This window comes from Oncorhynchus keta, chromosome 15 (genome assembly GCF_023373465.1).
Source record: "Oncorhynchus keta strain PuntledgeMale-10-30-2019 chromosome 15, Oket_V2, whole genome shotgun sequence".
In the NCBI taxonomy this organism is placed as follows: Eukaryota; Metazoa; Chordata; class Actinopteri; order Salmoniformes; family Salmonidae; genus Oncorhynchus; species Oncorhynchus keta.
In genome coordinates, this window is record NC_068435.1 from 39,295,523 (window position 1) to 39,310,720 (window position 15,198).

At 42.6% G+C, this 15,198-nt stretch overlaps 1 protein-coding gene across 1 annotated transcript in view; it reads left to right on the forward strand.

Annotated features, from left to right (window-relative positions):
* Window positions 1-739: 739 nt before the first annotated feature.
* The window catches only part of vwa5b2 (von Willebrand factor A domain containing 5B2), a 39,155-nt gene continuing 24,696 nt past the window's right edge, over window positions 740-15,198 (forward strand). The window contains exons 1-3 of the mRNA XM_052464008.1: window positions 740-903; window positions 13,669-13,812; window positions 14,022-14,237. Of these exons, the coding sequence (XP_052319968.1) occupies window positions 13,674-13,812; window positions 14,022-14,237 (355 nt within the window). The 5' untranslated portion in view covers window positions 740-903; window positions 13,669-13,673. The remainder of the gene's footprint in view (window positions 904-13,668; window positions 13,813-14,021; window positions 14,238-15,198) is intronic.

The following is a 15,198-nucleotide window of genomic DNA, read 5'->3' on the forward strand; positions in this document are numbered from 1 at the left end:
CTCGCCTCCCTCTCAAAAACCATTGGATGAGAAGGTCAAAGATCCCTTCCCTCTAACCTTCTCATCTAATGGGATTTGAGGAGGCAAGGAGAGAGGACATGAGAAATAAAGGAAATTAAATTAATATTCTCCCCCTGTGTCTGACTCTGACCTGTTGAGGAGAGGCAGACAGACAGACTCAGATGATCTGCTCTCTCCTGGCTCAATCAGCCATTATCTTGAGTTATGGGCTATGGTCAGAGCCAATTGCCTGGACACAGAACAGACAGCAAATTATGTCCACCACAGCAACTGGTCCAGGGGCAGTATGGTTTACAATGGTGACATGTAGGGATGGATATGTAGGATTGATTCTAGATCAGTAACAGACACACACAGTATGTTAATCTTTGCGCAATTTACTGAGGACTATACCTGTATAACTTCAAAGCCACAATGTAATCCATATAATACGCTAATACTGAATGAATAAGCATTATTCTGAATGAATAAGAATAGTATTATTTATTGACATAATGTCTTCCCTGTCAATTAATCCTCGTCAGTCATTATAGTTCTCCTTACAGTAAAAGGGAGCGATTCAATCAGAGATGAGCAACAGTGTGTGCGTGCGTGTGTGTGTGTGTGTGTGTGTGTGTGTGTGTGTGTGTGTGTGTGTGTGTGTGTGTGTGTGTGTGTGTGTGTGTGTCAACGCACGCGCACGCTCTGCACCGTCCGTATTGCGCGTGCGCGCGTTGGTAAATAGGCACTGAGGAGAACAGGGTCCGTCCTTTAACGGTAAAAACCCGAGCGGGGTTAACAACGGAAGAAGGAGACAGAAGTGGGATGGAGTGATGCTGACCAGCAAGAGGACCCGGAGTGAAACAACGGGACCGCGGTGACCACAGAGAAGCAGAAATATCGGTAAGTAAATGCATAGCAATGTATTGATTTAGCATTTTATCAAAGGGGTTTTATTAACGCAAATAGCCTGCAGTAGAGCTATACTCGCTGTGTATTTCTCTTGCAGCCACTTTCAACAGTAAAAATAACGGGCAGCCCAATGCCGCGTCATGTATAGCCTGTCTGCACTGAGTTTTGTTAGGGGCTTATGCACTTAAGTATTCTTATGCAGGCTTACAATGATCTTCAATTTAAAGTATTCGAAGGACAACAAAGTTGTTGTTGTCCCCCCCCATTGTCATTCCATATGATTTCAACCACTTTCTGACTGCACCCCTTTTGATTTGAACGAAACCTTCCATACATGTTTGCCCATTGTAGAAGTGGTCAGACAGTGATTATTTTTCATCTAAATGCCAAAACATTCAGGTGATACAGTGGTGTTAAATAGTGTCCAGTACATTAAAAATACTACTTGAGTAAAAGTCTAAAAGTATTTGTTTTTAAGTATACTTAAGTATCAAAAGTAAATGTAATTGATTTTCTTGATTTTTATTTATTTATGGATAGCCAGAGTTACACTCCAACACTGAGACAATACTTTACAAATGCAGCATTTGTGTTTAGTGAGTCCTTCAGATCAAAGGCAGTAGGGAGGACCAGGGATGTTCTCTTGAAAAGTGTGTGATTTGGACGATTTTCCTCTCCTGCTAAGAATTTGGAATGTAACAAGTACTTTGGGGTGTCAGGGTAGGCTATCGTAAATAAGAATTTGTTCTTAACTGCCTAGTTAAATAAAAAAAACAATGTCTTTATCAACTAAACATATAAATAATTGCATTTGACATCATTTGAAAGCTTACAAACCGGATTGTCAAACTATTAAAAAATGTATTGAAAAATACGTATTTAAATAAAATTGCGTAATTTTTTAAACCTTTCAGTCAATATAAAAAACGCATAAATTCAACAAAAAAATGATGTTCATATATGTTGTAGTTAGGACCCTGTTTGACATCATCTGAGGTGTTTGTGTTGTGCCTGTCTTCAGACACAGCATACTTTTGAATACATGTAGGTGTCATGTAAAGGCTGATAAATGTCAGTGGTGGAAACAGTACCCACTTGTCATACTTGAGTAAAAGTAAACATACCTTAATTAATAGAAAATTACTAAAGTAAAAGTGAAAGTCACCCAGTGAAATAATACTTGAGTAAAAGTCTAAAAGTATTTGGTTTTAAATATACTTAAGTATGAAAAGTGTATGGAATTGCTCAAATATACTGAAGTATTAAAAGTATAAATCATTTCAAATTCCTTATATTAAACCAGACGGCACAATTTTCTTTATTTTTTAAATTGAAGGATAGCAAGAGGCCACTCCAACACTCTGACATAATTTACAAATAAGCATTTATTGTATAGTGAATCTGCCAGATCAGAGACAGTAGGGACGACCAGGGATGTTCTCTTGATAAATGTGTGAAGTGGACAATTTTCCTGTCAAAATGTAACAAGTACTCTTGGGGATCAGGGAAATGTATCAACTAAAAAGTACATAATTTTCTTTAGGAATGTAGTGAAGTTAAAGTAAAAGTTGGTAAAAACGTAAATAGTAAAATAAGAACAGGTACCCCCAAAAACGACTTAAGTACTTATTTTTACTTAAATACTTTACACCACTGATAAATGTACTAAAATGTGAATATAATGTAAATTTTTACTTTCATTTGGTAACACAAAGATGATTGTAGAACATACACGCAAAACAATGCCGGATTCTAAACTTAGAATTTTTAAATGTAAGTTATTATACAAAATTATTGTAACTATTTGAATGTTATATATATGGGGGATACAATAATCCCAGCCCTACAGCTTTTGCTGCAGAGACAGAATCCTTGGATATGTACAGTAGCTTGTTTTTGGTTGTAGGTCCAGGAATGGCTGAAGAATTGCAACATTTACCCGAAGCTAACTCTGCAGATAGCACTACTGGGTGATTTGAAAAGTCATTGTCAGTCAATCAATAATATAATAATACTTTTAGCAACAAATGTTATCTTTAATTTACAATATGTAGAAACCATGAGAATAGAAAGGTTCAGAACTGTTGTAAAACCGCACAGCACAGATGAAAAAGACATGGCAAATAGAAATCCAATATGGATGGTGTTAAGAGATAGATGAGAGGGGTTGAGTGGAGCTGAAGGGTGGGACAAATAACAACAAGATAACTCATGTCAAATATACTGTGTATGTAAAATGTTACAAGCTGTTTAGGTTCAGAACTATTGTGAAAGAGCACAGTTAAAAATATATGGCAAATAGAAATTAAACTGGATGGTCTTCAGTAATAGATGGGAGGGTTATAGGGTAGAGGAAGGAAATCAGAAATAGATGGGAGGGTTAGAGGGTAGAGGAAGGACATCAGAAATAGATGGGAGGGTTAGAGGGTAGAGGAAGGACATCAGAAATAGATGGGAGGGTTAGAGGGTAGAGGAAGGACATCAGAAATAGATGGGAGGGTTAGAGGGTAGAGGAAGGACATCAGAAATAGATGGGAGGGTTAGAGGGTAGAGGAAGGAAATCAGAAATAGATGGGAGGGTTATAGGGTAGAGGAAGGACATCAGAAATAGATGGGAGGGTTATAGGGTAGAGGAGGGACATCAGAAATAGATGGGAGGGTTAGAGGGTAGAGGAAGGACATCAGAAATAGATGGGAGGGTTAGAGGGTAGAGGAAGGACATCAGTAATAGATGGGAGGGTTAGAGGGTAGAGGAAGGACATCAGTAATAGATGGGAGGGTTAGAGGGTAGAGGAGGGACATCAGAAATAGATGGGAGGGTTAGAGGGTAGAGGAAGGACATCAGAAATAGATGGGAGGGTTAGAGGGTAGAGGAAGGACATCAGTAATAGATGGGAGGGTTAGAGGAAGGACATCAGTAATAGATGGGAGGGTTAGAGGGTAGAGGAGGGACATCAGAAATAGATGGGAGGGTTAGAGGGTAGAGGAAGGACATCAGAAATAGATGGGAGGGTTAGAGGGTAGAGGAAGGACATCAGTAATAGATGGGAGGGTTAGAGGGTAGAGGAAGGACATCAGTAATAGATGGGAGGGTTAGAGGGTAGAGGAGGGACATCAGAAATAGATGGGAGGGTTAGAGGGTAGAGGAAGGACATCAGAAATATATGGGAGGGTTAGAGGGTAGAGGAAGGACATCAGTAATAGATGGGAGGGTTATAGGGTAGAGGAAGGACATCAGAAATAGATGGGAGGGTTAGAGGGTAGAGGAGGGACATCAGAAATAGATGGGAGGGTTAGAGGGTAGAGGAAGGACATCAGAAATAGATGGGAGGGTTAGAGGGTAGAGGAAGGACATCAGTAATAGATGGGAGGGTTAGAGGGTAGAGGAAGGACATCAGTAATAGATGGGAGGGTTAGAGGGTAGAGGAAGGACATCAGAAATAGATGGGAGGGTTAGAGGGTAGAGGAAGGACATCAGAAATAGATGGGAGGGTTAGAGGGTAGAGGAAGGACATCAGTAATAGATGGGAGGGTTAGAGGGTAGAGGAAGGACATCAGTAATAGATGGGAGGGTTAGAGGGTAGAGGAGGGACATCAGAAATAGATGGGAGGGTTAGAGGGTAGAGGAAGGACATCAGAAATAGATGGGAGGGTTAGAGGGTAGAGGAAGGACATCAGTAATAGATGGGAGGGTTAGAGGGTAGAGGAAGGACATCAGTAATAGATGGGAGGGTTAGAGGGTAGAGGAAGGACATCAGAAATAGATGGGAGGGTTAGAGGGTAGAGGAAGGACATCAGTAATAGATGGGAGGGTTAGAGGGTAGAGGAAGGGCATCAGTAATAGATGGGAGGGTTAGAGGGTAGAGGAAGGACATCAGTAATAGATGGGAGGGTTAGAGGGTAGAGGAAGGACATCAGAAATAGATGGGAGGGTTAGAGGGTAGAGGAAGGACATCAGTAATAGATGGGAGGGTTAGAGGGTAGAGGAAGGACATCAGAAATAGATGGGAGGGTAGAAGGACAGGAGAAAAAACAAATAAAAGATTACTATTGTAAAAGAGATTGTGTCCGTAAAATGTATAAACTGAAAGTATAAGCTGAAGTGTTGATGTTCATTAGTTTACTCCAATTAGGGGAGGGGTGGTAAAATATATATTTAAAAGATCCACACTCTTGGCATTCTCTCAACCAGCTTCATGAGGTAGTCACCTTGAATGCATTTCAATTGACAGGTGTGCCTTGGTAAAAGTTCATTTATGGAATTTCTTTCCTTCTTAATGCATTTGAGCCAATCAGTTGTGTTGTGACAAGGTAGGGGTGGTTTACAGAAGATAGCCCTATTTGGTGAAAGACCAAGTCCATATTATGGGAAGAACAGCTCAAATAAGCAAAGAGAAATGACAGTCCATCATTACTTTAAGACATGAAGGTCAGTCAATGCGGAACATTTCAAGAACTTTGAAAGTTTCTTCAAGTGCATTCGCAAAAACCATCAAGCGCTATGATGAAACTGGTTCTCAAGAGGATCGCCACAGGAAAGGAAGACCCAGAGCTAACGCTGCTGCAGAGGATACGTTCATTAGAGTTACCAGCCTCAGAAATTGCAGCTCAAATAAATGCTTCACAGAGTTCAAGTAAGAGACACATCTCAACACCAACTGCTCAGAGGAGACTGCGTGAATCACGCCTTCATGCTCAAATTGCTGCAAAGAAACCACTACGAAAGTCACAAATAAGATGCAGTGACTTGCTTAGTCCAAGAAACACGAGCAATGGACATTATACAGGTGGAAATCTGTGGAAGACAGGTGGAAGTCCAAATTTGAGATTTTTGGTTCCAACTGCTGTGTCTTTGTGAGACGCAGAGTAGGTGAACGGATGATCTCCGCATGTGGTTCCCACCGTGAAGCCCAGAGGAGAAGGTGTGATGGTGTGGGGTTGCTTTTCTGGTGACAATGTCAGTGATTTATTCAGAATTCAAGGCACACTTAACCAGCATGGCTACCACAGCATTCTGCAGAGACACGCCATCCCATCAGATTTGCTCTTAGTGGGATTATCATTTGTTTTTCAACAGGACAATGATCCAACACACCTCCAGGCTGTGCAAGGGCTATTTGACAAAGAAGGAGAGTGATGGAGTGCTGCATCAGATGACCTGGCCTCCACAATCCCCCAACCTCAACCAAATGAAGATGGTTTTGGATGATTCGGATCGCAGAGTGAAGGAAATACTGCCAACAAGTGCTCAGCATATGTGGGAACTCCTTCAAGACTGTTGGAAAAGCATTTCAGGTGAAGCTGGTTGAGAGAATAACATGCGTGTGCAAAGCTGTCATCAAGGAAAAGGGTGGCTACTTTGAAGAATCTACAATCTAAGATCTATTTGTTACCACATGATTCCATATGTGTTATTTCAGAGTGTTGATGTCTTCACTATTATTATACAATGTAGAAAATAGTAAAAAATAAATAAAAACCCTTGAATGAGTAAGTGTGTCCAAACTTTTGACTGGTACTGTATATATACGTACAGTTGAAGTCGGAAGTTTACATACACCTTAGCCAAATACATTTCAACTCCGTTTTTCACAATTCCTGACATTTAATCCTAGTAAACATTCCCTGTCTTAGGTCAGTTAGGATCACCATTTTATTTTAAGAATGTGACATGCCAGAATAATAGCAGAGAGACTGATTAATTTCAGCTTTTATTTCTTTCATCACCTTGCCAGTGGGTCAGAAGTTTACATACACTCAATTAGTATTTGGTAGCATTGTCTTTAAATGGTTTAACTTGGGTCAAACAATTTGGGTAGCCTTCCACAAGCTTCCCACAATAAGTTGGGTAAATTTTTGCCCATTCTTCCTGACAGAGCTGGTGTAACTGAGTCAGGTTTGTAGGCCTCCTTGCTCGCACACTCTTTTTCAGTTCTGCCCACAAATTTTCGATAGGATTGAGGTCAGTGCTTTGTGATGGCCACTCCAATACCTTGACTTTGTTGTCCTTAAGCCAATTTGCCACAACTTTGGAAGTATGCTTGGGGTCATTGTCCATTTGGAAGACCCATTTTGCAACCCAGCTTTAACTTCCTGACTGATGTCTTGATATGTTGCTTCAATATATATATGGCCAAACCGTTCTTTTTTTGCCTCAGCAGACCAGAGGACATTTCTCCAAAAAGTATGATCTTTGTCCCTTTGTGCAGTTGCAAACTGTAGTCTAGATTTTTATGGTGGTTTTGGAGCAGTGGCTTCTTCCTTGCTGACCGGCCTTTCAGGTTATGTCGATATAGGACTTGTTTTACTGTGGATATTGATACTTTTGTACCTGTTTCCTCCAACATCTTCACAAGGTCCTTTGCTAAATCTGGGATTTATTTGCACTTTTCGCACCAAAGTATGTTCATCTCTAGGAGACAGAACGCGTCTCCTTCCTGAGCGATATGATGGCTGCGTAGTCCCATGGTGTTTATATTTGCATACTATTGTTTGTACAGATGAACGTGGTACCTTCGAGTGTTTGGAAATTGCTCCCAAGGATGAACCAGACTTGTGGAGGTCGACAAATTTTTTTCTGAGGTCTTGGCTGATTTCTTATGATTTTCCCATGATGTCAAGCAAAGAAGCACTGAGCTTGAAGGTAGGCCTTGAAATACATCCACAGGTACACCTCCAATTGACTCAAATGATGTCCATTAGCCTATCAGAAGCTTCTAAAGCCATGACATAATTTTCTGGACTTTTCCAAGCTGTTTAGAGGCACAGTCAACTTAGTGCATGTAAACTACTGACCCACTGGAATATATATGTGTATATATATATATATGTACGTACAGTGCATTCAGAAAGTATTCAGACCCCTTCACTTTTTCCACATTTTGTTACGTTACAGCCTTGTTCTAAAATGAAGTAAATCATTTTCCCCCTCATCAATCTACACACAATAACCCATACTGACAAAGTGAAAACAGGTTTTTAGAATAAATAAAAAAATACCTTATATAAAAAAGTATTCAGACCCTTTGTTATGAAACTCAAAATTGAGCTCAGGTGCATCCTGTTTCCATTGATCATCCTTGAGATGTTTCTACAACTTGATTGGGGTCTACCTGTGATAAATTCAATTTATTGGGGCATGATTTAGAAAGGCACACACCTGGCTATATAAGGTCCATCGGGTCAAAGGAATTGTCCATAGAGCTCCGAAACAGGATTGTGTCGAGGCACAGATCTGGGAAAGGGTACCAAAACATTTCTGCAGCATTGAAGGTCCCCAAGAACACAGTGGCCTCCATCATTCTTAAATTAATGAAATTTGGAACCAACAAGACTCTTACTAGAGCTGGCCTCCCTGCCAAATTGAGCAATCTGTGGAGATGGTCGAGCCTTTCAGAAGGACAACCATCTCTTCATCACTCCACCAATCAAGCCTTTATGGTATAGTGGCCAGACGGAAGCCACTCCTCACTAAAAGGCACATGACAGCCCTCTTGGAGTTTATCAAAAGGCACCTTAAGACTCTCAGACCATGAGAAACTAGATTCTCTGGTCTGATGAAACCAAGAACTCTTTGTCCTGAATGCCAAGTCTCACATCTGGAGGAAACCTGGCACCATCCCTGCGGCGAAGCATGGTGGTGGCATCATCACACTGTTTTTCAGCGGTAGGGACTGGGAGACTAGTCAGGATAGAGGGAAAGATAAACTGAGAAAGGTACAGAGAGTTCTTTGATGAAAACCTGCTCCAGAGGGCTCAGGATCTCAGTCTGGCACAAAGGTGCACCTTCCAACAGAACCACGACCCTAAGCACACAGCCAAGACAACGCAAGAGTGGCTTCGGGGCAAGTCTCTGATTGTCCTTGAGTGGCCTAGCCACAGCCTGGACTTGAAACCGATCGAACATCTCTGGAGAGACCTGAAAATAGCTGTGCAGTGACGCTCCCCATCCAACCTGACAGTTCTTGAGAGGATCTGCAGAGAAGAATGAAAGAAACTACCCTAATATACAGTGGGGCAAAAAAGTATTTAGTCAGCCACCAATTGTGCAAGTTATCCCACTTAAAAAGGTGAGAGAGGCCTGTAATTTTCATCATAGGTACACTTCAACCATGACAGACCAAATTGTTTTAAAAATCCAGAAAACCACATTGTAGGATTTTTTATTAATTAATTTGCAAATTATGGTGGAAAATAAGTACTTGGTCAATAACACAAGTTTATCTCAATACTTTGTTATATACCCTTTGTTTGCAATGACAGAGGTCAAACATTTTCTGTAAGGATGGTAGGCTTTGTTACTTTGGTCTCAGCTCTCTGTAGGTCATTCACTAGGTCCCCCGTGTGGTTCTGGGATTTTGCTCACCGTTCTTGTGATCATTTTGACCCCACGGGGTGAGATCTTGCGTGGAGCCCCAGATCGAGGGAGATTATCAGTGGTCTTGTATGTCTTCCATTTCCTAATAATTGCTCCCACAGTTGATTTCTTCAAACCAAGCTGCTTACCTATTGCAGATTCAGTCTTCCCAGCCTGGTGCAGGTCTACAATTTTGTTTCTGGTGTCCTTTGACAGCTCTTTGGTCTTGGCCATAGTGGAGATTGGAGTGTGACTGTTTGAGGTTGTGGACAGGTGTCTTTTATACTGATAACAAATTCAAACAGGTGCCATTAATACAGGTAACGAGTGGAGGACAGAGGAGCCTCTTGAAGAAGAAGTTACAGGTCTGTGAGAGGCAGAAATCTTGCTTGTTTGTAGGTGACCAAATACCTATTTTCCACCATAATTTGCAAATAAATTCATTAAAATCCTACAATGTGATTTTCTGGATTTTTTTCCCTCATTTTGTCCGTCATAATTGTCATAGTTGTCTGTCATAGTCATAAAATTACAGGCCTCTCTCATCTTTTTAAGTGGGAGAACTTGCACAATTGGTGGCTGACTAAATACTTTTTTGCCTCACTGTAGGTGTGCCAAACTTGTAGCGTCATACCCAAGAAGAGTCGGCTGTAATCTCTCCCAAAGGTGCTTCAACAAAGGACTGAGTAAAGGATCTGAATACTTATGTAAATGTTCATACATTTGCAAACATTTCTAAAAATCAGTGTTTGCTTTGTCATTGTGGGTTATTGTGTGTAGAGTTGTCCCCTTATTAAACTATGTAATCAATTTTAGAATAAGGTTGTAACATAACAAAATGTGGAAAAAGTGAAGGGGTCTGAATACTTTCCAAAGGCACTGTATGTATATGTATATGATGGAAGCTACAATCAATCAGCAATATTAAAGCTGATCTACCCCCCACATTTTTTTTAAATTATGGTTGGAGAATGTCAGAGAACGAGTTATGGGAAGATTCTTTGATTTAAATTAGACTGTTAGGTATCCCCGAGATGGCATGGTGGGAAAAAACCTGATTCATAAAGGTTACTGGTTCGTATCCCCGAGATGGCAAGGTGGGAAAAAACTGATTCATAAAGGTTACTGGTTTGTATCATAACAGATGGCAAGGTGGGAAAAACCTGATTCATAAAGGTTACTGGTTCGTATCCCCGAGAGATGGGCAATCCCTGAGATGGGAAAAAAAAACTGATTCATAAAGGTTACTGGTTCGAATCCCAGAGATGGCAAGGTGGGAAAAAACCTGATTCATAAAGGTTACTGGTTCGTATCCCCGAGATGGCAAGGTGGGAAAAAACCTGATTCATAAAGGTTACTGGTTCGTATCCCCGAGATGGCAAGGTGGGAAAAAACCTGATTCATAAAGGTTACTGGTTCGTATCCCCGAGATGGCAAGGTGGGAAAAAAACTGATTCATAAAGGTTACTGGTTCGTATCCCCGAGATGGCAAGGTGGGAAAAAACCTGATTCATAAAGGTTACTGGTTCGTATCCCCGAGATGGCAAGGTGGGAAAAAACCTGATTCATAAAGGTTACTGGTTCGTATCCCCGAGATGGCAAGGTGGGAAAAAACCTGATTCATAAAGGTTACTGGTTCGTATCCCCGAGATGGCAAGGTGGGAAAAAAACTGATTCATAAAGGTTACTGGTTCGTATCCCCGAGATGGCAAGGTGGGAAAAAACCTGATTCATAAAGGTTACTGGTTCGTATCCCCGAGATGGCAAGGTGGGAAAAAACCTGATTCATAAAGGTTACTGGTTCGTATCCCCGAGATGGCAAGGTGGGAAAAAACCTGATTCATAAAGGTTACTGGTTCGTATCCCCGAGATGGCAAGGTGGGAAAAAACCTGATTCATAAAGGTTACTGGTTCGTATCCCCGAGATGGCAAGGTGGGAAAAAACCTGATTCATAAAGGTTACTGGTTCGTATCCCCGAGATGGCAAGGTGGGAAAAAACCTGATTCATAAAGGTTACTGGTTCATATCCCCGAGATGGCAAGGTGGGAAAAAACCTGATTCATAAAGGTTGGGTTAAATGCAGAAGACAGATTTCAGTTGTACAACTGACTAGGTATCCCCCTTTCCCTTTACTGAAATATAGATAATAGAACATACATTTCTATTCAAGTTGACATTCGATGGTGGGTGGACTGGCGGTCATCTGGTAATTGGAAGTTAAAGTTTCTACTCAATTTAAATGTCATGGTGTACCAGCTAAATTGTAGTGGTCTTAATGGAAATGTCCATTCTATGAATTCTACTTCTATGATTGAAATGACACCCACCCTGTATTCAAGAGTATGCTGTGTCTCAACTGATGACGGGCACAACATAAATACCTCATATGATGTAAAATAGGGTCTGAGATACAACATAAATACCTCATATGATGTAAAATAGGGTCTGAGATACAACATAAATACCTCATATGATGTAAAATAGGGTCTGAGATACAACATAAATACCTCATATGATGTAAAATAGGGTCTGAGATACAACATAAATACCTCATATGATGTAAAATAGGGTCTGAGATACAACATATGTGAAAATGTTTTCAGATCATTTACGTTAAAGGTTCAAAAATGACCGAATTTTGTAAATCATATCTAACTCAACTTTTATATTTTTCAGTGTTGAAGACTTTGATCTCTCATGGTAGGGTGGGATATGCAAAATTGGTCATATTTGAGGCCCTCTTTCTCCTGACTTTCTGACCAGTTCTTCCATGGGCAAACAAGTATGGAAAGGTTTAAATCAGAAGGGGTGAAGTCAGAGGTGACTTCGTTCATAGAGAACAACCCTGAACCCAAACAGCAGAAGAAGCAGCCTGTTGTATCAGATCTGCCTTGGACATTTTTTTATGAGAGAAAATAGGTAAGGCACAGTATGGGTTTGCCATCTACATACCGGGGCCCTTTCATATCAGCCAAAACGTATGTTAAACAGATTTATTCAGTAGTACTTTATGGAAGATGACGAAACCTTTTAATTGTAAGATCTAGACATTTACATTTAACAAGTAACCTTTCCTGCTGTGTGTTTCACTCTGACCGCGTGTTTGTGGTTGAATGCTGGTTTGGCTTATTTCTGCCCTCCCGTTCTCCCAAACAGACATGTATTTGCTGCTCCCCCTCCATCCCTCCAAAGCACAGTAGCCAGATGGAAGCTGTTGATCTACTTAGTCAGAGGTGGATGTAGAGACCATTACCCAGACCAAAGCAAACAGTCACAGTCTGCCCTCCGCAGTTTGCTGCTCACTGAGCTGTGAGTCCGCTAACACTAAACCATTAGAAACCATTACACCTGCAGGTTATAGCCCAGATTCCCAGAACGTTGTTTTATTCAAGGAGTGCTAAAAAGGTCAATCACTAAGAAGTGTGTTTTATGTTCTTCTTTGACCTGCTGGGCTTAATTGCAGCAGCTGTGTTTCTTTCGTAAAGAACATGGCTGCCTAGTTTGATTCATCTATTTCATGTTGTGTTGTGTTTGCTGCTGATGCAAGCAACATGGTGATGTTATACTGGAAGGACGTCCCTGTGAGTTTAAAGTCCTAAACAACAAGATGTAAGTCTTTTCAAGGAGAGAATCGTTTCTATTTGTTACTAGATCTCTTATTTACACTAACATTCTTTTGAGGAGCACCTGTTTCGTAGGGTTTCTAAGAGGTTCCAGGAACCCAACAAGCTTACCTGATCTCTTACCTGAGCCCCCGTATTGTGCCACTAACACAACCTAAAGATACATCATACCACCCACCCACTCTTATCTCCTCTGTGGTCAGGTAAGCCTTGTGAAGCTGTATAGTATGGATTTGCATCAGGTAGCTGTTGAGGAGATGCTGCCCAGGAGCCCATGGAGTGTTGACCAATCTGTTAATGATTGAGTTGACCCTCAAACACTGCTGCAACCGGTTGCTATGCAGGTGGAGAGAGGGGATAGCTCGGTTGCCAGAGTAGAAGCCCAAGGCAAGATGGGGCTTCTGTAAATAAATATATCTCACAGTTACACAGGTAATTCATGTGAAAACAGTACATATTTACATTTTCTTTATGATACCAACCTGGCACAATTGCCCTGCAGCAAGGTTCATTAAATGTGGGGACCTTTAGCTGACATTTTGAAATAATTATCAGAGCTGATTCGAGGCCAATGTTCTTTCCATCAATTGAGAGAAAGCCTAATTTAGAAGCACATAATTGGTCGAGGAACTTTCCATACTGTGCTTCTGATCCTTCCCCTTGATAAGGCTAGACACTGAGGCCATTTGAATGCGTGTGCACACACACGTGCGCACACACACTATCTTACACACACGCAAACACACTCAAGGATTTTCTCTCTTCCTCAAATCCAGAGACGATGGTTGGCCTGAGAAACCGGTCCACGTGGGCCCCGCTTCTCCTCAAGGCCTCCTGCATCAAGTCCTGTGCCAACGGCTGCTCCCTGGGCATCACCGCGCATCTCACCTACGCCAACACAGACACCGAACCTGTGGAGGGTGAGGTCACACACTGATGTCATGGGGGGAGGTGGGATTTTGGGCCTTAGCAATCGGTTAGTCACATATTAAGCCACAACATCTATAGCCAGATCTAGTCTTGGTCTTGTCTTTCTGTAATAGTCTTTCTGTAATGCAGTTCTTCAACTGCTGTCTGTTGTCCTTCATTCAATGCCCCTTGCACCTTCCCCTCATCCCTCTCCCCCAAGGTGTGTTTGTGTACCCGCTGGGGGAGAAGGAGGTGGTGGTGGGCTTTGAGGCGGTCATCGCCGGCCGCATGGTGGGAGTTCAGATCCAGAGTCGGGGGAAGCTGGAGGATTGCTGTCTGGACTGCTGCCCAGGATCGGGGCTCGACGGCCAATGTGGCAACGGACGGGAGTGGGGCTGCTGCGGGGGATCCAGCCTGGACATACAGTGTACCAACGGTGAACAAAGGGGGGAAGGAGGGAGGGATAGATGGGAGTGGGGCTGCTGCGGGGGATCCAGTCTGGACATACAGAGTACCAACGGTGAACAAAGGGGGGAAGGAGGGAGGGAGGGATAGATGGGAGTGGGGCTGCTGCGGGGGATCCAGCCTGGACATACAGTGTACCAATGGTGAACAAAGGGGGGAAGGAGAGATGTACGGCAGAAGGGAAGGAGGGAGGGATAGATGGGAGTGGGGCTGCTGCGGGGGATCCAGCCTGGACATGCAGAGTACCAACGGTGAACAAAGGGGGGAAGGAGAGATGTACAGCAGAAGGGAAGGAGGGAGGGATATATGGAGGGAAAGGATGGAGAGAGGGAGGGAAGGAGAAAGGAAGGAAGGTATGGATGGAAGGAGGGAGGTAGAGATAGGGCTGGATGGAGAGAGGGAGGGAAGGAGGAAGGAAGGAAGGTATGGATGGAAGAAGGGAGGTAGAGATAGGGCTGGATGGAGAGAGGGAGGGAGGAAGGAGGAAGGAAGGAAGGAAGGAAGGAAGGAAGGAAGGAAGGAAGGAAGGAAGGAAGGAAGGTAGGGATGGAAGGAGGGAGGTAGAGATAGGGCTGGATGGAGAGAGGGAGGGAAGGAGGAAGGAAGGAAGGTAGGGATGGAAGGAGGGAGGTAGAGATAGGGCTGGATGGAGAGAGGGAGGGAAGGAGGAAGGAAGGAAGGAAGGTAGGGATTGAAGGAGGGAGGTAGAGATAGGACTGGATGGAGAGAGGGAGGGAAGGAGGAAGGAAGGAAGGTAGGGGGATGGAAGGAGGGAGGTAGAGATAGGGCTGGATGGAGAGAGGGAGGGAAGGAGGAAGGAAGGAAGGTAGGGATGGAAGGAGGGAGGTAGAGATAGGGCTGGATGGAGAGAGGGAGGGAAGGAGGAAGGAAGGAAGGAAGGTAGGGATGGAAGGAGGGAGGTAGAGATAGGG